Here is a 26,396-nt window from a genome sequence, read left to right as displayed (position 1 = left end):
TCACCTTGTACCAGGAACACTGCCTCAAGCCCAAGTCCTCACTTCCTCCTGCAGCCCCAAATGCTGAGACCTAATACCCCAAAGGGCAAATGCTAGTAAGTGGGCCGTGGCATATCTGAACGGTGCCCTGCACAGAGGAACCAGTGTGGTATATACTAGCTGCCAAGGTTGGAGGGCACAGAGGCAGAATAGCCTGGAAGCTCTTCCACACAGCTGTACAGGCCATCTCAGGTACTTACCTACATGGTGCTGTTATGAGCATGGACTGGAGGAGACTACAGATGAGAGGCCCCAGGTTCCCAGCACCCACACTGGGTGCTCACAACCATCTGCAGCTTCACTCCCAGCGGGTCCATTGCCCTCTTCTGGCCTCTGCAAGCACTAGGCATGCACACGGTGCAGACAGCGCGCAAGCAGCACATTCACACACATTAAAGAATACATTAAGCTGGGTGGTAGTGGCACAAGCCTTTAATCCCTGCACTTAGGAGGCAGAGGCAGGCAGATTTCTGTTGAGTTTGAGGCCAGCCTGGTCTACAGAGTGAATTTCAGGACAGCCAGAGCTACATGGAGAAGCCTTGCCTCAAGAAAAAAAAAAAAAGCAAACAAATGATGTGGGATTCCCCTCTGTATGCTGTGATTACCATCCATGAATAAAGAAAACTGGCTTGGCCTGATAGGGTAGAACAGAGCTGGGAGTGGGGGGAACTAAACTGAATGCTGGGAGGAAGAAGATGGAGTACGTAGAAGCCAAGGAGCCAACATGGAGCCACTGTCAGAGAGAGACATGCAGAAACTTTGCCGGTAAGCCACTGCCACATGGCGATACAGATTAATGGAGATGGGTTAAATTAATATATAGGAGTTAGCTAATAAGAAACTAGAGCTAATGGGCCAAGCAGTGATTTAATTAATACAGTTTCTGTGTGATTTTTTCGGGGCTGAGCAGCTGGGAACCAACAAGTGGCTTTCACACAACAAACAAATAAAATAAAATGAATTAAAACAAGCAAAAGCCAGGCTGGGGAGATGGCTCAGCAGTTAAGAGCATTGGCTGTTCTTCCAGAGGTCCTGAGTTCAATTCCCAGCAACCACATGGTGGCTCACAACCATCTGTAATGAGATCTGGTGCCCTCTTCTGGCCTGCAAACATATGTGCAGACAGAACATTGTATACATAATGAATAAATCTTTAAAAAAAAAAAAAACAAGCAAAAGCCTACAGACTCTGTCCCAGCCTCATCAAGCTTGGCATCCTGATGTGCACCTGACCTGCTCCAGTCCCCTACCTCCTCATCCCATGGCAACTTTGTTGGGTTTGGTTTTATTTTGAGGCTGTCTCATATAACCTGGGCTTGTCTCAAGCTTGCTGTACATAAGGAGACTTTGAATTGACCTTCCTGTCGCCCGCTAGGTGTATTGCCTCACCCTGCCTTATGTGATAACACAGATGGAACCCAGGAATCTGTAACTCCACCAACAGAGCAGTCCAGGCTAAACTCTCGGTGTTCCAGCCTCAGCCTTTTGTTTGCTGGGGTTACAGGAGTGCGTGACCAAACCCAATTTGCCCACAACTTTCTCAGAAGTAGGACTACCAGTCTGCCCATCTGATAGCTGGAGGCTTGGAGAGGAGTGTCCCTGCCCTAAGCTCTGTCTAGTGACATTCAAGGGGAACCACTAGCACAGTAGAGGCACCAGGGTTAATGCAACCTGCCCTGGCTTTCCTTGACTGACAGCCCCTGCAGCCCCTCCCACACAGACCAGACCTCAGAACAGTGGCTGCCTGAGCAAGGAGCAGCAGACATCTCCTTTATTGGAAATACAATAGTCCCAGGGGCACCTGGGAAGAACTGGAACAAGGAAACGGGGCTTTCCCTAATGCAAACTGCCCTCCCCTGGTCCAGGGTGGGAGCCAGTCTGATCCTTGCTAACAGGGAGTCAAGGAGCCCTGGGGGAGCTAGAAAGGAATCCCTGCTGAGAGCAGGCCCCTGGAACTGGGGCTGGAAGGCAGTCAGTCCTCTGCAACCCCTGACCTGCAACCCTCAGAACAGCTGTGAGCCTGGGCCTTGTCTCCAGTGGCAAGGACCCTAGTAATGTCCAGTAGAGGGCCAGGGGGCTGGGTGGACCAGAGACAAAATGACTCTGCCCCCTATGGCATGGCCAGGGGCTAGTCAGGAGGTCTTGACCCCCGGCGCTAGTCTCTGCAGCTGGGGGGACTCAGTGCATTGATGGGGCTTCCTCAATGGCCCGCTCCATCCGTAGGTACCAAGGTTGGATGCGTGAGTGTCGCATCAGGTCATCGAAGGCCTCCAGACCCTCCATCACTCGCAGCACACCATACACTGCCTAGGGAAGGAGCAAGAACAGCCATCGCACTGGGCCCACAGAGGCATCCAAATGGCCCGTCTGCTACCTGGTGCGCTATCTCAGCACCTGGTCAGGCCCAGGCTATCTGGTTACAGGACTGCGCAAGGACAGGGCTGAAAGCCAGGGAGGGCAGCGAGACTGCCGGGTGGAAGCCTGTAGCCGTGCGGGCCACAACCAAGCCAGGAAACTAGACGGAGAGCTGAGGCCCTGCTCCTGCCACTCAGACCCCTAGATCCTGCCTAGCCTGCAACGAGCCCCTTCCTGAGCCTTTCAGGTAAGAGAACCACAGAGGGGAAAAACAGACATAATTACTCCGGGGAGAAGGAAGCTGCAAAACGTAGGCCTTGCCTGGACTTTCCCTCCCCAATCCCACTCCAAGGGGAGGCCACTCTATCTACTACCATCATACCCACCAGGTCAGCAAGATTAGGCTTCTGGCCCCCCATGAACGGCCGGTCTTTGCCCACTGCGGTCACCCACTTGTTGGCTGCCTCATAGAGGTCTGCGCGTACATCATCCTGCAGGTGGTGCCTGGGGAGAGACAGGGAGGCTGGTCAGGGAACTGGGGTGGTCCTAGGTGAGGGATGGTACCCACATCGCGGAGCACCTGCCCCCAGTGAGTGATGCTGTGTGGTTCAAGACGAGGACGGGACCCTGACAAGGAGGCAGAAGTAAAGGGCCCAGGACAGGACCGTGACTTCTGACCCCAAAGCCTGAGACAGGGACTCATCACACAGCTGGGTCCCAGGCCAGGCTTGCCGTCTATAGGCCTCAGTTTCCCTCTCCCCTCCCGAAGGGTTTGATGGATGCTACACAGACCGCCATGCCTGGACTGGGGGACAGCAGAACCCTGTTCCCTCGTGTGCATATACTTGCACAAGCCATCACCTGCTTTTGAGGCGCTTGCTGATGAGGTACATGGCCGCTGCACCCACATACTTGGCCATGGTGGCCTCCACAGCCCCAAACTTTCCCTCACGGACAATGTAGTCAAAGGAAGCCAGGGCTTCGGTGGGTGTCCGGTAGACGTTGGGAGAGATGAGGTGCACCAGCCAGTCGTCTGCCCACTGCCGCCACTTCATCTCCTCCCTGCAGACACGGGACACAGAGCATGTTGCAACGGCGTGGCCCCTGGCACTCATCTCCCACAAGACTCCCCAGAGCGGTGGTTCTCAACACCCCGGATGCTGTGGCGACCCCAACCCTAAAATTACTTCATTGCTACTTTCTAGCTGTAGTTTTGCTACTGTTACGAATCTTAATACAAATATCTGTATTTGTATTATGTAGGATGTTTGAGCCCCAAAGGGGTCACGACCCACAGGTTGAGAACCCACTGGTCCTTACCACCCCACCCCTCCTGCACCACAGTGCCACTCACGTCCTGGCTTCCTTCCCGCCATACATCCGCTGGGCCTCCTTCTCATCCAGCATGAGCCAGTACTTGTTGCAGAACTCAGTCACCTCCTTGCCCTGGTCGTTCATGGCCTTCATGGGTGGGTAATAGGTGATGACCTCTTCCAGGGACTGCCTACAGGGAAAGGCCAGAGCTTCAGCCTGACTCAGTCCTCATGGCCCCTTGGCCTACCAACCCAGACCATCCCAGCCTGACTCAGCCACTCAGTGACCCAGCCCTGGGCTAGAGCCGTGACCCAACCTAGGAAGGGTCACTTACTTGCAGCAAAAGGGATTAGGTTAGACATGAGGAACACTGGTGTAGGAGTTCCTTCTGTCTATGCGTTGCTTTCATTGGATGAATAAAGAAACTGCATTGGCCTAGTTGATAGGACAGAACTGAATGCTGGGAAGAAGGGCAGAGTGGCAGATGCCCTGGGTCTCCTGTCTGAGATGGACACTGGTTAGAATCTTGCCAGTAAGCCACAATCATGTGGCGATACACAGATTAACAGAAATGGGTTAAATTAAGATGTAAGAATTAGCCAATAAGAAGTTAGAGCTAATGGGCCAGGCAGTGTTTAAATGAATGCAGTTTCTGCGTGATTATTTCGGGTGTAAGCTAACAGGGCAGCCGGGACAGAACAAAGGGCCCGGTCTCCTTGTAACAGAACACTTTCCTGATAGAAGGATGAAGGCAGGCCTTGGTCTACTCTAGAAGTACCTACAGCAGCCCCACTCTTAGATGCTGGGTGTCCCAGGAGCGCCTTACCCTGACACCAGGTGTGTCTTGAGAGCACTGATGATGACGGAGGAGTCGTTCAGCTGTTGCTGGAAGAGAAGAAACAATTGTCTTGTGTTGTTGTGAACCCAGGGCCTGAGGCGTGAGGGGCAAGAGCTGTGTTACTGAGCCACGCCCCTTGCCCCAGAGACAGGTTTTGATCAAAGGCTCTGGCTGGCAGTTGGCAGGATCAGGCCCCTTAAACAGCAGCATTGTCAAAAACAAACAAACAACAAAATAACAGGAGCGCCCAAGGTATCTGGTCCTTGAAACTAGGCCCTGCTGAGAGCCATCACAGCTCACCCCAAAACCCTGGCCACTCACCCTCGGACCCTCTTTCTGGGTAAGGGTGACCAGATATCACTATTGGGAACCTGACTGGGAGAGCCACAGCTTCTTGGCACCAGAGGCAGGACAGGGCTCAGAGGCTGCAGACAGGGTACCAAGCCTAGCGGCAGGATTTTATCCTTACCGGCCCTATAGCCCAGGGTCTGGGCTCCTGGAGGCTAATCAAGAAGTCAGCCCAACGCCTCGCATGGTCTCTAGCTCACATCTGTAATTCCGGCACATGGAAAGACGGCTAGTTCTAGGCCAGTCAGCACTACAGAATAAGACCTTGTCTCAAAACCAAAAAACCACCACCAAAACCAAAAACCCTCTACAACACCTGCACACACACTAAATAAGTAAATAAAATATGTAATTTAAAGAAAAAAATCTGGGGGTTAAGGTCTCACTACATAGCCCAGGGTGGCCGGGACTCACAGAAATCTGCCACTTCTGCCTCCTGAGAAGCAGAGAGTCAGGTGTGCACCACCAAGCCTGGCGGGGGGTTTGCTTGCTTGCTTCCTGCTGTGTGTGTGTGTGTGTGTGTGTGTGTGTGTGTGTGTGTGTGTGTGTGTGTGTGACTGTAGTTTGCAGGAATTGTTCTCCCCCTTGAGTTCTGGGGACCGACTCAGGTTGTCAGGTTGGGCAGCCAGCACCTTTACCCAGCCATCTAAACCACCCTTAAGTAAAAAATTTTAACAGGAGCTAGAGAGATGGCTCAGTGGTTCAGAGCACTGACTGCTCTTCCAGAGGTCCTGAGTTCAACTCCCACGACCACATGGTGGCTCACAACCATCTGTAATGAGATCTGGTGTCCTCTTCTGGCCTGCAGGCATACATGCCGAGAGAACACTATACATTACAAATTTAACAAAATAAACTTATTTATTTTGTTAAATAAAAAAATTTAACGCCGGGCAGTGGTGGTGCATGCCTTTAATCCCAGCACTCAGGAGGCAGAGACAGGTGGATCTTTTTGAGTTTGAGACCAGCCTCGTCTATAAGAGCTAGTTCCAGGACAGGCTCCAAAGCTACAGAGAAACCCTGTCTCAAAAAACCAAATAAATAAATAAATTAAATTAAATTAAAAAAATAAACAAGCCGGACACAATGACACAGCACTAGGGAGGCACAGGCAGGTGGAGCTCTGTGAGTTCAAGACCACTCTGGTCTACACAGATAGTTCCAGGACAGCTAGGGCTATACAGTGAGACCCTGCCCCCCCCAACCAAAACAAATGTACAAATAAACCAACCCTACATCTGGGGATGGTGGCATGTCTATAATCCTAGCACTCAAAAGAAAGATGGATACTGAGTTTTGGGTCAACTCAGACTATATAACAAGATTCTATCCAAAACAAAAAAGGCCACCCCATAGGTTAAAGTCACGAAGTCGCAGGCAACTGAGCTGGCTATCTTCTGTCAACTTGACACAAGCTGGAGTTATATGAAAGGAGGGAACCTCAGTTGAGAAAAGGCCTCCATAAGACCCAGCTGTAATGCCGGGCAGGCGGTGGGGGCATGTGCCTTTAATCCCAGCACATGGGAGGCAGAGGCAGGTGGATCTCTGTGAGTTCATAGGCCAACCAGTTCTACAGCATGAGATACAGGACAGGCTCCAAAAAGCTACAGAGACACCCTATCTCAAAAAACAAAACAAAACAAAACAAAAAAGATCCAGCTATAAGGCCTTTTCTTAATTAGTGACTGAAGGTGGAGGGCCCAGTCCATTGTGGGCGGGGCCATCCCTAGGCTGGTGGTCCTGGGTTCTACAAGAAAACAGGGTGAGCAAGCCATGAGGAACAAGCTAGAAAGCAGCACCCGTCCATGGCCTCTGCACCCGCTCCTGCCTCCAGGTTCCTGTCCTGTTTGAGTTCCTGCCCTCATTGCTTCTGATGATATGGAACAGTGAGTGGCATAACCCTTTCCTCTCCAACTTGCTTTTTGGTCATGGTGTTTCATCACAGCAATGGAAATTGGGTGGAAGAGCCGCACCTCAGACCCAGACCACCCCAACTGCAAACCAGTTTATGCAACTGTAAATGCAGCCCCACCCGGTCCCCCAAGGCCTGGCTAACAGGGAAAGAAAAGGCTTTACACTGCCTTGAGTTTTGTTGTTGAGACTACATCCTGCTACTTTACCTGCCTCAAGGGCTCAGGCCACTACAGGCACGCACCACCCAGGCCACACTTACGGACCCTTTCTCTACCCCAGCTCTTTTCCCTATGCTCAGCGGAGACCAGGGAGTTCTTTTAGATTTAGGGAGACTCCTAGACAGCCTGGGACAGAAAAGAGGCATGGGATCCCCAGGGCTCACCGAGCTGTCTCCTTCCTGGGCCACCAAGATGGGCACCTTCCTGTAGGAGGAGAACTTGATCTCAGTCCTTCTGACAGGGTTCACCTCCACTACCTGATAGGGCAGGGAGTGGAAGTCGAGGAAGGCACGGACTTTGCTGCAGAAGGGACATGTCTTGTACTGGTACAGGGTCAGCTGCAGGTGGCTGGACGGGGACAGCTGGAGGAGAGAAAAAAGACAGGTGTCACCTGGAGTCCCAGAGCACCGCGCCCCCCAAGCAAACCTTTCTCCATGGAGTCCCCTTCTAAGCTGACCCTGACAATACACGAATGGGGAAAAGCAGGGAGAATGGACGGCATGGGCAAGGAGCTCAGGGGGTGATGGTACAACTCAGTGCCCAGCTGGTATATCACAGGGCTAGGACTAAGGCTCACCCCCCACTCCTCCAGTCCTCTTTAGGGAAGGAGCAGAGCTGACCAGGCAGCTACATTGGCCTAAAGCGAGGTCTACCTCGGACGTACAGAAATGCAGGGAGACTATATGCAGCTTCTCCACAGTGAAGCCTTCAGGCGTACTTGCTACAGTTGCAGCCCACCCGCCTCAATTTCAAATGGAGATCGGATGGACAGAGAGGAGAGCTGCGAGCCAACAGCTCTCTTTCCAGTTCCAGCGTCTAGGAATAGGCCATGGGAGGTAGGGTGGAGGCTCTGCAACTCGAAAAGTCCACAGGGGCGGCTGAGCCACCGCAGCCGGGGACACACCTCCAGTTCTGGGTCTGGAGTCCGGCTCACTCGGTCCACAAAGACTACTCGCGGCACCGCGCACTCAAAACACAGTAGAGACCACATGAGAGACATACAGCTCTAGGTAAATGGGCATCAGTATGAACCTCCTCGAACTCCCACGGCCAAGACATTCGCCCAAGGTCACGAGCGGCGAAAGAGGCCACTCCTGATCCTGAGGCTTCTCAAGAGTCCCGAGTTCGGGGCTGACCCCGGCTCCCCGTCCGTAGACCGTGCCAGCCAAGCCTTACCTGTGCGGCCGAGTGCTCGGCGCGGAGGTCCTGGGAGCGCAGGTGCCACCGCACGGTGTGGTACAGCCCCAGCGCGCCTCCCAGGGCCAGCGCCGCCGCCCCCAGCAACCGCGGGCTCCCCTTGCGGACCGCGGGGCCCGGGCTCCCTGCCGCCGCCCTGGTGAAGCCGGCCCACCTCTGCGCCGAGATTGGCGGCCAGGGTCGTGTGCGCGACCCCTCCGTCAGGGCGCACCGGCTCAAGCCAAGAACCCACGCAAAGCGCGCCGCCCGGGCCATGGTCGCTCTGCCGGAGCTGCGGGCGGGCGCGCGAAACCAAGACGACTAAGGCTCTAGGGTGCCTTAAAGGGACAGGACTCCCGGCCGGGAGTGTTGCCGAGGGCGACGGTGACGCCGAGCAGGGATTAGAGGCTGTGCGGGGACTGGGAGCGCACACCCGTCTGAGAGGCAGAAGCACACCCCAGGAGCTTTAGAAGTGGCTCGACGTTTCTGTCTTTTGGGAGTGCAGCGGTGACATGTGATTTGCGGTCGGTTGTTTCCACACCGTGCATCTATTCGAAAGAGTCTCGCGGGAAACGCCTGTCTTCCGACGAATGCTCGCTCTAGAGGAGGCCAGATGTTGTGGGTGGCTGCAGCATCTCGGATTCTTTCTGCCCTCCCGCAATGCTATACCATTCTGCTATGATCAGAACCATAAACTTTTTTCAGTCCCGGCGGGGGCCTTGGAAACCACGTGCCTCGGAAATGGCCCACACTGCGGGGCCGGCGCTTCCACCCGAAGGTCTCCAAGCGTTGACTGGGACCGAGTGAAGGTTTCAGGACGCCCCAAGCCTTTGCTGAGCTCTCTGGTTCTAACCGAGCGCCAGATCCCCACCGCCAGGGCTTCTCCGCGGGCAGCCCCGAGGTGGCCCCGCCCCGAGGTTGAAAGAAGGCGGGGCTCCAAAGTGGGTGCGGCATCTGGAGGCGGGGTTCGTTGGTAGGCGGGGTAATGGAGATGCGAGGGCTCCTGGGGCGTCCTGGGTTCGATCCTTCTGGACCTGGAAGCGAAGGAGCCCACTATATCCAGCCGGGCCAGGCGAACGAAAAAAGCCCAGTGGCTCCAACATGCTTAGCTTTTCCGTGACTACCTAGCTGGGAAGAGAATAATGGCCTTAACAGACACCGAGGTCCCCGGCTCAAACCCTGCCTCTGACTGGGGCTGGAGTTGTCCTGGAGCAGTCCAGGGACCAGACAGAAGGGCATCAGGGAACAAATCCCTGGAAACTGCTCTAGATAACTGTGGCTACCCCTTTTGTTTTACAGTTGGGGAAAATGAGGCAGCTTCAAGGAGAGTTGCCCATGTTGCTTTAGACCCTGAAGGGCAATTTGGGGAAGCTGGAAGGGAGTTTAGTGGTTTAATTGAACAGTAGGGACCAACACCATCTGCCTCTGCTGCTGCTATTGTCTTGATGTGACCTGTTTACAAAGTAAATCGCTGGATCAGGGTCAGGGGCTGGAGAACCAACATCCATAGGCTCTCCCGTTGCTTTGATGAACACCAGTTTGCCCACCTGTGATACAAGAGTTAATGATTGGCATCTCCTGCAGACCCTACCACCCCCACACTCTGACTTTTGTTGAAATGAGAGCCTTTAATCCCAGTCCTCCGGAGGCTGAGCTAGGTATGAGTTCGAGGCCAGCCTAGTCGACATAGCAAGCTCCAGATCAGCCAAGGCTACATAGTGAGACCTTTTCTCCTTTTCATCATCATAATACATCATAATAAATAAATTGAGATATGAATGGGGAGAGGCTGAGAAGTCAATGCGGCTGATTCCTGGGGGGGGGGGGCTATTTTTACCTAACAGGCAACTGTGCCATCGTAGCGTAAGATGAGCCAGCCTTTGCCGAGGAAACCCGTACTTGGCGCTCTCAGTGGAGACACTTGGCAGAGTTCTTTTCTTCTTATGGCGTATTGTCCAGTTCTCATCTTGCCATCCTACCCTTGAAGGTACCTCTGTGCTGCCTCTTCATTCTAGCTACAGACTTCAAGCTGTAGCCAGCACAAGGCACAGTCCTGCTCGGTGCCAGGGGACCTGGGCTGAGGAATCAGCTTTGGACTCACTTGGTGTGGGAAGTCCTTCTGTATATGTGTTGCTTTTATTGGTTAAAGAATAAAGAAACTAGCCGGGCCGTGGTGGTGGCCTTTAATCCCAGCACTCGGGAGACAGAGGCAGGCAGATCTCTGTGAGTTCGAGGCCATCCTGGTACAAGAGCTAGTTCCAGGACAGGAACCAAAAGCTATGGAGAAACCCTGTCTCGAAAATCCAAAAAAAAAAAAAAAGAATAAAGAAACTGGGGGCTGGAGAGATGGCTCAGAGGTTAAGAGCATTGCTTGCTCTTCCAAAGGTCCAGAGTTCAATTCCCAGCAACCATGTGGTGGCTCACAACCATCTGTAATGGGGTCCGGTGCCCTCTTCTGGCCTGCAGGCATACACACAGACAGAATATTGTATACATAATAAATAAATAAGTGTAAAAAAAGGAATAAAGAGCCGGGTGGTGGTGGCGTACGCCTTTAATCCCAGCACTTGGGAGGCAGAGGCAGGTGGATCCCTGTGAGTTCGAGACCAGCCTGGTCTACAAGAGCTAGTTCCAGGACAGGCTCCAAAACCACAGAGAAACCCTGTCTCAAAAAAACAAAAAAAAAAAAAAAAAAAGAAAGAAAGAAAAAGGAATAAAGAAACTGCTTGGGCCTGTGGAAGGGCAGAATAGAGCTAGGCAGGAAAACTAAACTGAATGCTGGGAGAAAGTAGGCAGATACAGAGAGGGGCCATGTAGCCACGGAAGGAGACAGATGCCCAGAAACCTTACTGGTAAACCACGAGCCTCATGGTAAAATATAAAATAATGGAAATGGGCCGGGCGGTGGTGGCGCACGCCTTTAATCCCAGCACTCGGGAGGCAGAGGCAGGCGGATCTCTGTGAGTTCGAGACCAGCCTGGTCTACAAGAGCTAGTTCCAGGACAGGCTCCAAAGCCACAGAGAAACACTGTCTCGAAAAACCAAAAAAAAAAAAAAAAAAAAAAATAATGGAAATGGGTTGATTTAAGATATAAGAGCAGGCTGGAGAGATGGCTCAGTGGTTAAGAGCATTGGCTGCTCTTCCAGAGGTCCTGAGTTCAATTCCTATTATGGCTCCCAACCATCTATAATGAGATCTGGCGCCCTCTTCTGGCATACAGGCATACATGGAGGCAGAATGTTGCATACATAATAAATAAATAAAATCTTTAAAAAATATATATAAGAGATAGCTAGTAATACACCTAAGCAATTGGCCAAGCAGTGTTGTGATCAGTATAGTTTCTATGTCATTATTTTGGGTCCAGGCAGCTGAGAACATACAAGCTTTCTCCGCCTACAATCACTCATTCAACCAGATGCAGCCTTAGAAGCCCCAACTGATGAAATTTTCAGGGCATATTATAGAAAGGGGGTCCTCAGCATAGGCTGAGAGATACTCTTTCTGACCATCTCTAGGCCCCAAATGATCTCTGATAAGAGCCCGGCCCTCTGCTCTCCTCTTTCTCTCTGGTTCTCGCCCTGACTCTGGCCCTAGCATGATCTCATCTCAGGACTCAGCAAGTAAGCATGGCTTCTTCCCTTATGTTCACATGAAATCCATCCCAGATATGGTTTGGATGTCTGTGTCCCTCCCAAGTCTGTAAACTGCTGCTGAAGACAGGTGCGGTCGGAATCACATCAACCATTTAGAGAGTGATTAATCAGTTTTCAGGAGTGGATCAGTGCTTTAACTACAGGGCCCCAGAGAGCAAGCTAAACCACTTGCTCTTCTCTTCTTCCCACACAAGGACACCGGGAGGAGGCCAACCCAACATGCAAGGACACAGGGAGGATGCCAACTGGAAGGGACTGGCTGGACACCAAATCTGTTGGCTAGCTTGCCCTTGAACTTTCCAGCCTTCAGAGCTGTAAGAAACAAATCTCTGTCCTATCTAGCTCCCTATCCCTGCCGTTTTGTTAGGGTAGCAGGCATGGATGAAGCTGTGACTTCAGGCCAGCTCCACCCTGATTCCAGGCCTGGGTTTAAATCTGCCATTTCCACAATTGAAACATTGCCCAGAGCCTACCACCCACTTCAGTGTAGATGCCCCACGGTGCCACCCTCCTTCCCGGTCACTTTCTCATCTTCTCCCTCTGCCTCGGTAGCCAAGGAGGAGCCCGGGAGCCTTGCTGTTCACTCCAGGCTCTCCACCCCCACTCTGTATCTCCCGAAACTGTCACCCTCAGACTCCATAGGGCCGAGCTGACTCTCCCACACAGCACCTACCCGACAGCTGGTCTGCTACAGAGTGAGGCTGAGAGGAGCCAAGCTATCTCGTCACTCAGGAGGCAGAGGCCAGTGGATCTGTGAATTTGGGTCTAGCCTGGTCTACATAGTGAGTTCTAGGGTAGCCGGGGCTACAAGGACCAGCCTCAACAAAAATACCTCCTGCCAGGGTACAGGCGTGGGTGTAATGGATTAAGTAAGATGCTGCAGGATCCCGAGTGGCTGCAACGGGACGGGCAGCGGCCATGAGAGCCCCAGAGCAGCCAGTCCCAGATGCACGAGACCACACCACAGGTCTCCGCAGATCTTCAAAGGAAGCTGGTCCTGGGCAGAGAGCCACACAATGGACGAGAGACAGACAGACAGATAGACATGCCATGCAGAGTGAGGTTGGATATTTATTTTGTGGATTATGGAGGGGAAAAGGAGAAGGGGAGAAGAGCAGAGAGGCAGAGGTGTGTGGGGAGAGAAGGAGAGATGAAAGCTGCCTCTTTGAGAGGGAGGCTGAAAAGGAAGAGACTCAAGCTGGAAGCTGAAGACCTGCTGGCCTCGGCAAACTGGTGGGGGGAGGGGGGGCGTGGCTCGTCTCTTAAAGGGACAGGACATATAATTACAGTGGGGATTTAGGAATATAGTAAAGAATATGAAGATGCAAATGAAAATAATGAACCGGAGAAACATATAGGATAGTATCAGGAGGGAATTCCAGTGATACTGCCCATGTTTAATTTCCAATTGCTTTAAATACCACTGACCCCAAAAGGTAGGAGTAAGACAAAAGACTGCATTAACACAATACAAGGAAATGAACAGACCAGTTGAAGGTGCGGGCTACATCCATTGTTAAACATTCTGTTGCTAGAATAAGACAAGTCAGCAAGTCACGCTCATGCCCTAGACCACAACACTCTGTAGGCAAACCACTCCCTGGGTGGAATCCTATGTTCTCTCCATAAAGGAATTGGACCCTTAGTAGGATTCTTAGACTTTTGTTTGAAGTAGGAATACATCTACTTCTTTATTCCTGAAATACCCAGGTCTGGATTTAGCCGCACCTGTTGACAATAACCTTGAGAGAGCAGAACTCTCTGAGCTGAATCTAGGTTGTATCTTTGAGATAGAAACATAATAACATTGAAGGAACTAGAGTTCCAACTCTCTGACCTTTGGTCAAAGTGGAAGTAGGCTCACATCTTCCAGCCTCCTCATCCCTGCCTAAAAAAAAAAATAAAGAAAGAAAAGAAAGAATCCAAGCTATAAAGACTATTTACTGCATACTTCTTCCGTTTCACTAAAGGTCTGTATATTTTTATTTTGTGTATATGTGTAGTTTTGCCAGCACGAAGGCTGTGTACCGTGTTCATGCAGTACCCGCAGAGGCCAGAAGAAGCAATCTGATCCCCTGAAACCCAGTCACTGACAGTGGCTAGCCATCGTGCTGGTGCTAGGAATCCAGTCGGGCAACAAGTGTTCTCAACTGTCGAGCCATCTCTCCAGCTCCTATTGTTATTTTTAATCCTATGTATGTGTGTGCCTGAGTGTGTTTACGTGTACCACACGTCTGCAGGTGCCCGAGGAGGCCAGAAGAGCCCATCAGATTGGAACGAACTTACAGTTGTGAGCTGCTGTGTGGGTGCTGGAAACAAAATCCAGCCCTTTGCAAGGGTAGCCAGTGATCTTACCCACTGAGCCATCTCTCCGGCCTTTGCTTATTTTGTTTTTGGACAGGGTTTCACTTTGTAGCCCAGGGCGTCCTGGATCTGTCCACTTGGTTCAGCTTCCTAAGGCCTGACTTGCAGGCCTTCTGAAGCTTTTCTTATATACACAGTTAAGATCAAAACTGTCACTATAGGGCTGGAGAGATGGCTCAGAGGTTAAGAGCATTGCATGTTCTTCCAAAGGTCCTGAGTTCAATTCCCAGCAACCACATGGTGGCTCACAACCATCTGTAATGGGGTCTGGTGACCTCTTCTGGCCAGCAGGCATACACACAGACAGAATATTGTATAATAAATAAATATTTAAATAAATAAATAAACTGTCACTCTGGATTGTGAGTCCCACGGATTCTTCGGAGTCTGCTGCTCCTTGGGTTGGTGTGCCCAGGGGACGAAGGGACCATTAAAGTGCAGTCTGCTGTTCAGTATGAACTGTTTTTCAAATGGATCCTCCTCAAGGTCCACCAGCTGCAGGAGATGGACACTCAGTCTAACCAAGGGCCACTGTCTGATTCTGGCCTACACTGCTTAGGCATAAGAGAACTGTAGAGGCAGGTAGGGAGACCCTCCTCTAGACCCTCCCTGGCAGCGAGTAATTTACAGCTAGCAACTCGTGTGGGGAAAGGAAGGGCCCTTGGAGCTCCAAATAGCAGGCCAAGCCCTCTGGGTGGCTCCAGTGCTTGAGAAGAGGCTAGCCTGTGACCTTGGAGTTGTGGGCTAGAGTCAGGCAGATGCTCAGAAAAAGTCCAAGGCAACCCTGTGGAGTTTGCACCTAGTCCCTGGTTCCCCTGGTGCTCTCCAGTCCTCATCCTGGTTGCTCTGAGCTCTGCAGTCACGCCTTCCCTGCCACGGGGAACACAATGAGCCTGCCCTTCCTCAGATGGTCAGATATTTTGGTAATAGAAACAGAATGTTAACTGGTCTAGGGAGATTGGAAAAGGCTACACCTAGAGAACATGATGATGGGGACCCAGGCAATGAAGCTGTAAGATGCTAGAGGCTTGGAGGAACAGAAGGGGAAAGCCCTGGCCACACCCTGAGTCTGCACAGAGTAAACTTAATCATTTTAAAAGTATTTACATATGGGACTGGAGAGATGGCTCAGTGTTTAAGAGCACTGGCTGCTCTTCCAGAGGTTTGTTTCTGAGTTCACTTCCAAGCAACCAGGTGGTGGTTCACAACCATCTATAATGAGATCTGGTGCCCTCTTCTGGCCTGCAGGCATACTTAAATTTACTCATTTATTTGGTGTGTGTGTGTGTGTAACTTTTGGGACTTAGTTCTCTGCTCTACCACGAAGGTAACTTGGGATATCAGGCTGGGTGGGAAGCAGTGAACCACCTTACCAGTCTTTTCTTCTTTTAAAGACAGGGTCTTACACTATAACCCACACAGTGTTGGAATTTACCCAGGTTGACCTCCAATTCATGGCCATCTTCTTGCCTCAGCCTGCCAAATGCTAAGATTAAAAGTGGTTACAGAGTGGTCTATTATTTTATTTTACTTTTGTTTGTGTACGAATGTGTATGTGTTTGGGGGGGTATGTGTGAAAATGTCAACAGGGACAACCTGGGGGCAGTCATCACTTACCATCTTGTTTGAGATGTTCTCTTCTTTGTTGTATATGCCAGGCTAGCTGGCCCATGAGCGGCTGAGGTTTCTCCTCCCATCTCACCACAGCAGCAGTGAGACACCTGACTCTTCTGTGGCTTCTAGGGATTCAGGTTTGGATCCTCATAATTACACAGACAGCGCTTTACGCCCTGAACCATCTCCTTTACGCCCTGAACCATCTCCCTAGCCCCTGTGCACAATGCTTCTCTGATTTCGGACTTCTGGATTTTGGAAGTCGTGATTCTAAGGCCCCAAACGTGGTAACTTGTCGCAATTTGATGATTTGGGAAACTCACCCTTTCCCAATCACAGAAGCCGTTGGTAGGAAATACACTGTTTTGAAAAGTTTGCTCTTGAGAGAAGGCTGAGTGTGGCTAGCGTTGGATCCATGGATGGAGAAAAAGGTGGGCCAACACGGGAGGCCATAAGAAGTGAGGAGGAAGTGGACTTAATCTACAGGACCCAGAGTAGCATGGAACGGGGAGACGCAGCGGTGTCTGGAGGGTGACCTAGGGGTGAAGTAGAAACCAGGGAGCAGCCGGGCAGTGGTGGAGCACGCCTTTAATCCCAGCACTCGGGAGGCAGAGGCAGGCAGATCTCTGTGAGTTCAAGACCAGCCTGGTCTACAAGAGCTAGTTCCAGGACAGGCACCAAAAACTACAGAGAAACCCTGTCTCGAAAATAAAAAAAAAAAAAACAGGGAGCCATGTGCTGCCTCTGTGTGACTAAGGCTGAGCCCCTCTAGAACAGCACCGGGGACTGTAGTCTCCCATCCCAAGGCCCTAGGGACACTGGGTCCTATGCCCTCTGCCTGTCCATCACACCAACACAGAAAGTTACACTGAAACCCGGAGGGGATGGTAGTCACTCTGGCCCGAGCCCTGTCCCCAGGAACTCACTTGGTACCACTCCCCTGGGACAGAAGGACTCCAAGAAGGGCAGTAGCAGGGCCAAGGCCGAGATCTCAGTGGCCATTGTCAGCATAGCTCTTACCTGTTCCTGGTGCCACCTTCCCTGGTCATTGCCCCTCTGTACTGACTCAGGTCAGCCCCATCTCCTTGTAAAGCAGTCAACACTGACCCTGTGGAGCCTGCCCCATCCTTGCTGCCTGTCACAGCCTCACCCATCCCTCTTACTTGGGGGCAAGGCTCAGCCCCCGAGACCACGGGACAAACAGGGTGGTACAGAATGGTGTTGCTTGTCTCAGAGAACCCAAGGGTCTCCCAGCAAGGGTGCCCTGGTTCTGGAGTTGGAGACACCCTTGTAGACACCTAGTCTAACCATCCCAGCACCCAGGTGGTGCACTTTCCTGACCTGACCTCGGGGCAAAAGAAAAAGGCAGCCTTTTAGGATGAGCAGCCTGTCCTTTTGCACAAGCATCCTCTGAGTGTGTCCATCAGAGGCCCAGGTCAGCTAAGGCCTGGGAAGCAGGGAACCGGAGCAAGGGGACAAGAAATGGCTGCCATGGGCATGTCCCTTCCTTGTGCAACTTGGAGTACCAGGGGCAGGTGTCTTGTCTAGTACCAGCATCATGCCAGTCAGAATCACCCTGCTCAGTGAGCCCAGTAGCCACCCACTGCCTCCTGGATAGCTGGTGCCTGCCGCAGACCCTACCCAGAGCTGTGGCCTCCAGTCCCCTGCACCTATGGTCATGTTGGCCCTCTCACCTACAGAGGCATCCATGCTCTGGAACAAAACACAGGGTTACAGAGGAATGAGCTCATGAGGTCCCACCTCTCCCTAAGGTTCTACGGGCAGTCGATGGTTGTCTTTTTTGACAGGGTCTTGCTATACAGGCTAGGCTAGACTCGAACTCACTGAGTTTAGCTTGCTTCTGTCTCCCAAGTACTGGGTTTAAAGGTGTGCATGATTACACCCAGTTTAAGAGTATTTATAGGCCGGATGGTGGTCGCATACGTCTTTAATCCCAGCCAGCACTCAGGCAGCAGAAGCAGGCAGATCTCTGTGAGTTCAAGGCACAGAGTGCATTCTAAGCTAAAGATGGAGCCCTGGGCACACTAGGCAAGTGTTCTGCCACTGAGCGGGATCCCTAAGCCCTCTCCAGGCTTTCTTGCCTCAGGTCTCTTCCCAGGCAGCCCTGGCTTCTGAGAAGCTGACTTGGTAGTCAGTCCTGCATCCTTCAAGATGGTCTGCAGTAAGGGCTGGAGGGCAGGGCTGTGTTAGCCCCAGCCCCTCATGGACACCATGGTATTCAGTTTCTGGACACCAGATCACAACGTCCCTGAGATACAACAATCTAGGAACACATCAAGTGGATTAGACCCACTAATGGTGGGGTTTCGGAGCAGCTAGAGTTCTTTGGGCCCATGACCACAGAAAACCCAAGTGCGAGCCACACATGTGGTAATCTCAGCACTTGGTGGGCTGGGCAGGGTCACAAGCTTGAAGCTAGTCTGGGCTACCTACTAAAGATACTGTCAGCCTAAATTGCACTTTGAGACCTGGTATCAAACTATATAATTAAAAGAGTCAGATGGTGTGGTTGGTGATGCGTGCCAACACTCCAGATAGAGGCAGAGGTGGGAGGAAACGAATGAGAAAGACAGACTGGGTGGGAGATGGAGGCTGGGGATGAGAAGCTCAGAGTCGCCTTTGGCTACATAGGGAATTCGAGGCCAGCCTGGGCTATATGAGATCCTGTTTCAGAGAAAGGAGGGTCTGGGAGACCTAGCAGAGTCCTGGGGGAATTGCACACAGCAGGAACCAACAGACAGGCAGGAGGTGGTTGTGTGTCTTGTACCTGGAGTGGCCAGCCTTTGAAACCGGCCCAGGCTCCTGAGCTAGGCCATCTCCCCTTCACTCTTAATTCTGACCCAGAACTCTGCCCCGGTTCATACTCTAGAGTTCCACTGGTCAGGCAGCCCCCTGGTTTTCAGAGTCTAGAATATTCTACCTAACTCCTCTGAGATTCTGGGATCAGTCTTTCCTGACTGAAAATTCTTAGGGGCTCTGTCCACACCCGTTTTCCTGACACCCAGTTGTCACCAAAGACTCTAGGGTACCTTTTTTATTAACATATATATATATATATATGTTTGTTTGTTTTAAGACAGAGGTCTTGAAATGTAGCCTTGGCTTGCCTCAAACTCCTTTGTAGACTAGGCTGGTTCAGCCTTGGACCCCCAATGTTGGGCTTAAAGGGATGAGTCACCACACCTGGCTTTCAAGGATACCTTGTAAGCTAAAATGTTTAGTAAATTGGAAAGTTTTTTTTTTGTGTGTGTGCTGTTGTGGATAGAACCTGGGGCCTCCCCCGTAATAATCCTCCACCTCTGAGCTGCCTCCCCAGCTCGTAGATACCTTTTAAGGTCACAGAAGCTAGAAGGGGTGGATACCCTTGGGCTGAGATTGAAGGGTGGGGAGGCCACGGCACCTCAAGAGCAACAGGATCTGATGGCCACATAGTCCCCGCAGCTTGGCTCAGCTTCGCTTCCTCCCTTTCACCATCCAGGGACTTGAGGGGACAGATCTAGTGGTGGAGTCTCTCTGACATGGGGTCAGGGGTCAGGCTGCACCCTACTTTAGGATCCCTTCCTAGGGCTCTCCCTTCCCCTGGGGCTAAAGGTTGGGGGTGGAGGCCAGCAGGTGATCAGTAAGCCCTTTCAGTCCTGTGCAGGGCCAGGGGACTTCAGCCTCAGGTCAGATGGCTCTTAAGTGAGCCATCTTGGGGTGGGGGTCGGGAACAGTACAGCCCCTGAAGTTCATCACTTCCATGGAAGCCGGTCAGGCCTCCAATGAGGACATGGTTTCCCTCAGGACTAGGCCTCAATCAGCTCCGGAGGGGCTAAGACCCCTGACGCCGGGCCACTGGGTTCCATTACTCAGAGGGATCTTCCCAATGGCCTCTCAAGGACAATCGTGCCTTCTCCTCCAAAGAAACCGGATACATAGGGCTGTGTGGAGCCGTTCCTCCCTCCCACACCCACTTTCCCAAATTCGCCTCCTGCAATCTCCTTATCCTCTGAGGTTAGCTGGCACTGTGGTTGCAGCCCTCGGCCTGGAATGCAGCCACATCTAAGGACTGTGTGACACAGGAGGGGGCATCCCCTGAGAGTTCAGCTGCTGCTCTGTCTGATCCCGTAAATGGTGGCGGGGTCATGGGAAAGTGAAGGGTTTCAAGGTATTGGACACTCCCAGACCAGTCTTTTGGACACCTTACACCGTGTGCCAAGACCAAGTGTGAGCTTGGCAAGCTCAGAACAGGTTGTCCCATTCTTCTCTGTCTAGAACGTTCACTCTCGGCTGCCCCCTTCTTCCCAAAACAAGGAAACTGCACAGGATCTGGCAGCGTGGGGCATTTCTGGTTTTAGCAGGTGTGGGCGCAGGGAGAGGCCTTCACCACCCACACCGTCTGGAGTTTCTGATGTGCTAGGACTCCTAGGGGCCGTGGGGCTGGGAGACTGCCCAGATCTGAGCTGTTGACCCAGTCAGGGCCAGCTAGACAAAGGGGTACAGACAGTGCCCTCATGCCTGCCAGACTCCAGAGCTCTGCCAGTGTCCCTCCTGTCCCCCTCCCCTGCTGTCTCCCTGTCACTCAGCCTTGCACAACCCTGACCTGGGTGAGAAAGGGACAGAAATCTTGCCAAGTATTTCAACAGGACATGCCGGCAATTGCCTCACGCTTCCTGGACTTGGTAAAGGATGGATTTCCCCAGTGACCCCCCCATAACAGGGGGCTGGCAGACTGGTGGCCCATAAAGAGTGTCCCTGGGGAGTCCTCCTCAATCTCTTCCTCCTCCTACCTACGGGACCCAGTAACTGCTGAAACCATGGCCCTGGGTGTCCTGTGTCTGGGCCTTACCCTGCTTGGGGTTCTGCAGAGCTGGGCCCAGGACTCAACTCAGAACTTGATCCCCGCCCCATCTCTGCTCAAGGTTCCCCTGCAGCCAGGCTTCCAGAAGGATAAGGTAGGGACCTGTAAGGGCAGCTGCAGGAGGGAGCAGGGGAAACAGGGAGCAGATGGGAAGAGAAGCCAAAGGCTTCACGGACAACACTGGGTAGAATGGATAAAACTCTGGGAGACCAGGGTCGGGGTTCGCTCGCTCACGATCACCCTGCGTCCCAGTGAAAGCCACACCTTGTTCTGCTCTGACAGTCAGTCTGGGGGAACTTCACCGGTCTATACCTCCTTTTCTGTAACCCCCATTGTCTGTGTAAGGTGGGCAATCTCTTTAGTCAGCTCTGCCTGAGGAGGAAGCAGAAGGCCAACAGCCCCTTGCCCAGGACCACCCCATCCTCCAACTCAGGGCAACTCCACCTAGGGTCTTGCCTGGCCTTGGAGAAGTCCAACTCATGCCTGTGTCTGTAGACAGACCCTGCCACTCTCCAGCCTGCCTGAAGGCACCAGCAGGACCAGTGCAGGAGGAGCAGCCATGTGCAGCCATCCCTGGCTCCATCTGTCATTAACCCCTTGCAGTTTCAGGGGAGGTGGTATGTTGTGGGCCTGGCAGGCAATGCGGTCCAGAAAGAAGACGAAGGCCGCTTTACCATGTACAGCACCATCTACGAGCTGCAAGAGGACAACAAGAGCTACAATGTCACCTCCATCCTGCTCAGGTGAGGCCCTGTCACCCCCATGTCACAGCCAAGGACTTGGTCCATTTCTTGCTCGTTCCTTCCCTTCATTCCTGTCTTCTATCAGATGAGGATGGACATATAATCCACAGAAAACGAGAGGGAGGGAGCTAGGGCGACAGCGTGCCACGTAAGCATGAGATTCTGAGTTCAATCCCCCTGAGTCAATGTAAAGAAACTGGGTGTAACATCTTAGCCCAGTGTGTGTGTGTGCGTGAGCGTGTGCGTACACAACCAGGATCCCTTAATCCAGTCAGTGAACTCCAGGTTTAATAAGAGACCTTGTCTCAAAAGTAAGGTGGAGGGACTGGGAAGATGGCTCAGTGGTTAAGAGCACTGGCTGTGTTTGCAGAGGACCTGGGTTTGATTCCCAGCATCCACATAGCAGCTCACAACTGTCTGTAACTCCAGTTCTAAGGAATCCAACATCCCCTTTTTTGTTTTTTCTTTTTTTCTTTTTTGTTGTTTTTTGAGACAGGGTTTCTCTGTGTAACTTTTGGAGCCTGTCCTGGAACTTGCTTTGTAGACCAGGCCGGCCTTGAACTCACAGAGATCCACCTGCATCTGCCTCCTGAGGGCTGGGATTAAAGGCGTGTGCTACCCCTGCCCAGACCAACAGCCTCTTCTGACCTCCATGACACCTGTGTACGAACACGTACATACATAGACATACACACTGAAAAAACACTCATAATAACCATACACATAACTGGACCAAACTCGGGACTTTGCACTTGCAAGGCAAACACTGCACCTCTGACCCAAATCCCTAATATTAATTTTTTTAAAGAGATCATTTTTTTTAATTATTTATTTATTATGTATACAATATTCTGTCTGTGTGTATGCCTGCAGGCCAGAAGAGGGCACCAGACCCCATTATAGATGGTTGTGAGCCACCATGTGGTTGCTGGGAATTGAACTCAGGACCTTTGGAAGAGCAGGCAATGCTCTTAACCTCTGAGCCATCTCTCCAGCCCCTAATATTAATTTTTAATAAAAAAAATAAGGTGGAGAGTGATGGAGGAAGCCACCAGACATTGCACTCAGGTTCCATATGCACACATAGACACGCATCAAAAAGAGAATGAGAGGGAGAAGGGGCATTGAATCCAGTCTTCAACCCTACCTTGGCCTCTATCCAGGGCCTCCAGGGAGGTGACCTTGAAGGAGGCAGAAGTAAGTGTAGCAGGAGCTGGTGGGCCCTGGGTCAGACGCTGTGCCTTCGAGATGCAGTCAGCCATTGGCATGGCCACCCGAGCAAGGGTTGATGGGCAACCAGGAGTGTGATAGTCTCTGGGGCGCTTCACCCCAGGGCTTGGTCTGGGGCTCCTGCAAGGGCAGTCCTGGCTCAGCTGGAGCACAGGAGAATGGGGGAGAGTGCCACCAGAGTGGGAAGAACAGGGAGAGTGAGGTCGGGGGTCCATTGAGGAGATGACAGTGGTGGGGCCAGGGTGTTGGTTGGGGAGAGGGCAGTCGGGGGCTCACCACCTGCAGAGCTGGGTAGCTGAGGAACAAAGGTAGATGAAAGGCAGGTTTGGGGAGCTCAGCTGTGGAGGACAGGATTGGGTGGGATTGGAGGAAAAGCCGAATATGGCCTAAGGGCTCGAAATATGATGCTTAGCTTGTAGCAGGTTAGCAGCTCAGAAATAACCTTCCGAGGGAGGCGGCAGAGAGGGAGCAGGGAAAGGAGTAGGGCTACTTACATGGGGCCTGGATTTTGTGTGGGGAGGGGAGGTCACCCCACTAAGGCACCAGGAAGAGGATCTGTACATTCTGGGGGAAGGGTCTCAGCGGGGTCAGGCAGGGAAGACCCAGAGGGGGAAGGCCCAGGTGCATCTAAGATGGGTGGGTGGGGCTTCCTGCCAGGTTTGGGGACAGGCTATTACTAGTTGGACGGACAAGGGTGGAGGACACCAGAATTCTAACCCCACTACCCTAATCCAAGGGGCATTCCGGCCTGTGCCACATCCCTGCTCACTCCCGGCTTTCCCACAGGGACCAGCGCTGTGACTACTGGATCAGAACTTTTGTTCAGAGCTCCAGGGCTGGCCGGTTCACCCTGGGAAACATTCGAAGTGAGTCCTGAGAGGAGTGGGGCCCTTGTCCTTCTACCCAGACTCTGTAATGGGGAGAGGCACTCTGAAAGTCGGGTAGAAAGTACACAACACCCGCTTTCCTCTTCTCGGGGCAGAACCCATCCCCTGTCCTTCTCGCCCGCAGGTTATCCTAAGATAAGGAGCTACAACGTACAAGTGGCCACTACTGACTATGACCAGTTTGCCATGGTGTTTTTCAAGAAGAGGACTTCTGGAAACAAACAGTACTTCAAGGTCACCCTGTATGGTGAGTTCTTGGCTGACACTTAGGGACTCAACTTCCGGTTACACTCAAGGTTGGGATCCCACAGTCTCAGCCCAGGGAGTGGTCTCTCTGCAGACCTCCACGGATAACAAGTCTGAGACCTCACTTGCTAGGTCAGTGATACGTATGGAGTGTCCCGTGACAGCTCTCTGCTGATCTTGGTTGCAGGAAGAACCAAGGAACTGCCCGATGAACTAAAGGAGCGTTTTGTCCGCTTTGCCAAGTCTCTGGGCCTAACCGATGAGCACATCATCTTCTCTGTCCCCACCGGTAAAGGCCAGCTGGGGAGAGGGGAAAGGGACGTGGGGATGTGGGGACTGTCCAGGCTGATACCTGCCCACCAGAGAAAGGGAAGACACGGTCCCTTGCTCTAGCCACTGGGATCCACCTTGAGGTCTGGAAGACTCTGTGACACCCTGGGGTCTGTGGAGTCCTTAGGGATCCCAGCCCTAAGTTTTCCTTCTGCCAGTTGACCCAGAACATTCCCAGATGAGGAAACCTGGTCCATGTCCAAATACCCCCAGCAGAGCTGCCCCAAGCCACTTCCGCCTACAGCTGGAACCTTGGACAAACAAACCTACAAACCCCGAGCCTTGTTGTCTGGGGCCTCTCCCCATCCCATGACTTGGGAGACATCTTGTTTTCAAGTAGCCTGGGCAGGAGGCTCCTCCAGTCAGGTCACATAGAGCCACCAGCTGAGATGCTACCAGGGCCCAACAGATAAGCAGACAGAAAGCCTGGATACATGATCCGCTAAATACCTCCCATCCCTGCCCTTTGGCAGTCCTTTGGGTCTTTCTCTCGTGTTGTCTGTTCCACATGGGTCCTTTCGCTGTACCAACCCTGAAAGAAGTCCCAGATCTTTTGTATTTGGGCTAGTCTGGACCTGAGGAAGCACAGGTTCCTAGGAGCCAGACATCACAAACGCATGCCCCCGTACTCTCTTCTGACGAACTTTCTCTCCTACAGACCAATGCATTGACAACTGAACAGGCGGTGAGTGTGGCTGGGATGGGGAGGGGCCGGGTGGGAGGCTAGGGTGTAGGGGATGGGGGTCTCCAGCCTGTGGCTGGCTGGGATGGGCAGCGACTTGGTGGGAGGCCAGGGCATAGGGGACGGGGGTCTCCAGCTTGTCTACACTCTTCCCCTGAACGGTGGTATTCTGATTCTGCTACAGTTTCTCAGGTGCTTCCTGTCTGTCCCCAGTCCCATCTCTCCTGTTGCTGAGAGCCACCTGGTTACCCCGCCAGTCACAATACCAATGAGTAGCAGATAACTCTTCTCATCTGGGCAGCACTGCCCAGCCATCTGCCCCAAATGACACCCACTTCTCTGCTAAATAAATGCATGTCCCAAGTTCTCTTGAGTGTGTGCTGCTTAACCTCATAACAATGAGGGGAGGGGCAGAGGGTGGGTTCACATCAATGTTAGTCCAGCAAGATGGTAGGGCTGCAGAAAGAAGGCTCAGGGAAAAGAAGGCTCCAGAACTCCAGCCTTGCCCCAACTTCCACCATCGTGACCACTAACTGCCCCAAGTCCCTCCTGTACAGAACAACATTACACTTGCTGCTGTTTTAGCTTGGTGGCTCCAGCGAGGGCAACACAGCTCCTCCGTGCCTGTCTCCAATGGGCATCCTGCACTTGGCCACCTGCACAGGTCCCAAAGGGCAGCCCCTCTCAAACTGGGAAGTTGGGAGAGCCTGGAGGGGCTTTGAGGTACAGACACCCCACATTCATCCCGACCCTGCGATTGCTAGGAGTCTGCAGCCATTTCTCTTTCCGCTTCCCAGAATGCATGAGGTTCCAAATGAACCCCTTTCCCATCTCACACACAAACGCTGCCCTTTTCACCTTGACTGAAAAGAGAGGTGTGTCAAGTGGCGACCAGCCACACCCACAGTCCTGCAGGGGGCAGCATAGACCTGAGACCCAGCTCAGCAGAAAGTGTTGAAATCTGGGCTAGACTAAAGGAAGAGATCTGGCTGACACAGGCTGAGCAGCCAGGGAGGGATAGAGGCAATGTTCAAGTCTGGGAAGGTTCCAGATGGAGAAGTACAGCTAAAACCTCCTAGTTAAAGCCTCAATGACTAGCCAGGAAAGGAAGCTACACCCACATACTTCATTCCTGGGCTCCAATTTGAACGCAGATCTAATTTCTTTCTTTTGGATCAGGGTCTTACTATGTATCCCTGGCTGGTCAGGAACTCTATACAGAGCAGACTAGCCTTGAACTCATAGAGTTCTGCCTGCTTCTGCTTCCAAAGGACTGGGATTAAAGGCATGCATCACCATGCCCACATTATTTATGTATGTTTATTTATTTATGTATATTTATTTATGTTTTCCTACCTATATGTACGTGAACCACATACATGCCATAGTTCTCATAGAGGCCAGAAGGAGGAGTCGGATCACCTGGAGCTGAAGTTACAGAGTCATGAGCCACCATGGTGGGTGCTGGGAGTTGAACCCAGGTCCTTCAGAACAGACAGTGGGTTTTGATTTTTCAAGACAGGGTTTCTCTGTGTAACAGTCCTGTCCTAGAACATGCTCTGTAGACCAGGTTGGCCTTG

The 26,396-nt window shown here is 52.3% G+C and overlaps 2 protein-coding genes across 2 annotated transcripts; one reads left to right on the top strand and one right to left on the bottom strand.

The window, feature by feature from the left end:
- Positions 1–1,780: 1,780 nt before the first annotated feature.
- Positions 1,781–8,551, bottom strand: Ptges2 (prostaglandin E synthase 2). The gene is made up of 7 exons (XM_075985834.1): positions 8,203–8,551; positions 7,191–7,388; positions 4,535–4,593; positions 3,749–3,898; positions 3,256–3,456; positions 2,781–2,898; positions 1,781–2,346 (listed from the first exon to the last, which is right to left on the bottom strand). The coding sequence occupies exons 1-7, from the start codon at positions 8,476–8,478 to the stop codon at positions 2,218–2,220; spliced, it is 1,131 nt and encodes a 376-aa protein (XP_075841949.1). The 5' UTR covers positions 8,479–8,551; the 3' UTR covers positions 1,781–2,217.
- Positions 8,552–20,587: 12,036 nt separating this feature from the next.
- On the top strand, positions 20,588–25,183 carry Lcn2 (lipocalin 2). Its single transcript, XM_075984463.1, has 7 exons — positions 20,588–20,792; positions 21,302–21,441; positions 23,458–23,537; positions 23,683–23,805; positions 23,992–24,093; positions 24,793–24,819; positions 25,001–25,183. Exons 1-6 carry the CDS (start codon positions 20,655–20,657, stop codon positions 24,810–24,812), a joined length of 603 nt encoding a protein of 200 aa, XP_075840578.1. The 5' UTR covers positions 20,588–20,654; the 3' UTR covers positions 24,813–24,819; positions 25,001–25,183.
- Positions 25,184–26,396: the final 1,213 nt, after the last annotated feature.

The sequence above is a fragment of the Microtus pennsylvanicus genome, chromosome 9 (genome assembly GCF_037038515.1).
Source record: "Microtus pennsylvanicus isolate mMicPen1 chromosome 9, mMicPen1.hap1, whole genome shotgun sequence".
Lineage (NCBI taxonomy): Eukaryota > Metazoa > Chordata > Mammalia > Rodentia > Cricetidae > Microtus > Microtus pennsylvanicus.
Note: the sequence above shows the minus strand (reverse complement) of the source record. Positions and strands in the feature narration are given on the sequence as shown.

What these genes read in the sequence shown, in the direction of transcription:
- Ptges2 (XM_075985834.1), bottom strand. Translation starts at nt 8,478, where the DNA reads ATGGCCCGGGCGGCGCGCTTTGCGTGGGTTCTTGGCTTGAGCCGGTGC. An exon ending in CCGAGCACTCGGCCGCACAG is followed by an intron (nt 7,389 to 8,202) that starts GTAAGGCTTGGC and finishes TCTCTCCTCCAG; the next exon opens with CTGTCCCCGTCCAGCCACCT. An exon ending in AGCAAGCGCCTCAAAAGCAG is followed by an intron (nt 2,899 to 3,255) that starts GTGATGGCTTGT and finishes GTCTCTCCCCAG; the next exon opens with GCACCACCTGCAGGATGATG.
- Lcn2 (XM_075984463.1), top strand. Translation starts at nt 20,655, where the DNA reads ATGGCCCTGGGTGTCCTGTGTCTGGGCCTTACCCTGCTTGGGGTTCTG. An exon ending in CTTCAAGGTCACCCTGTATG is followed by an intron (nt 23,806 to 23,991) that starts GTGAGTTCTTGG and finishes TCTTGGTTGCAG; the next exon opens with GAAGAACCAAGGAACTGCCC. An exon ending in CATCTTCTCTGTCCCCACCG is followed by an intron (nt 24,094 to 24,792) that starts GTAAAGGCCAGC and finishes TCTCTCCTACAG; the next exon opens with ACCAATGCATTGACAACTGA.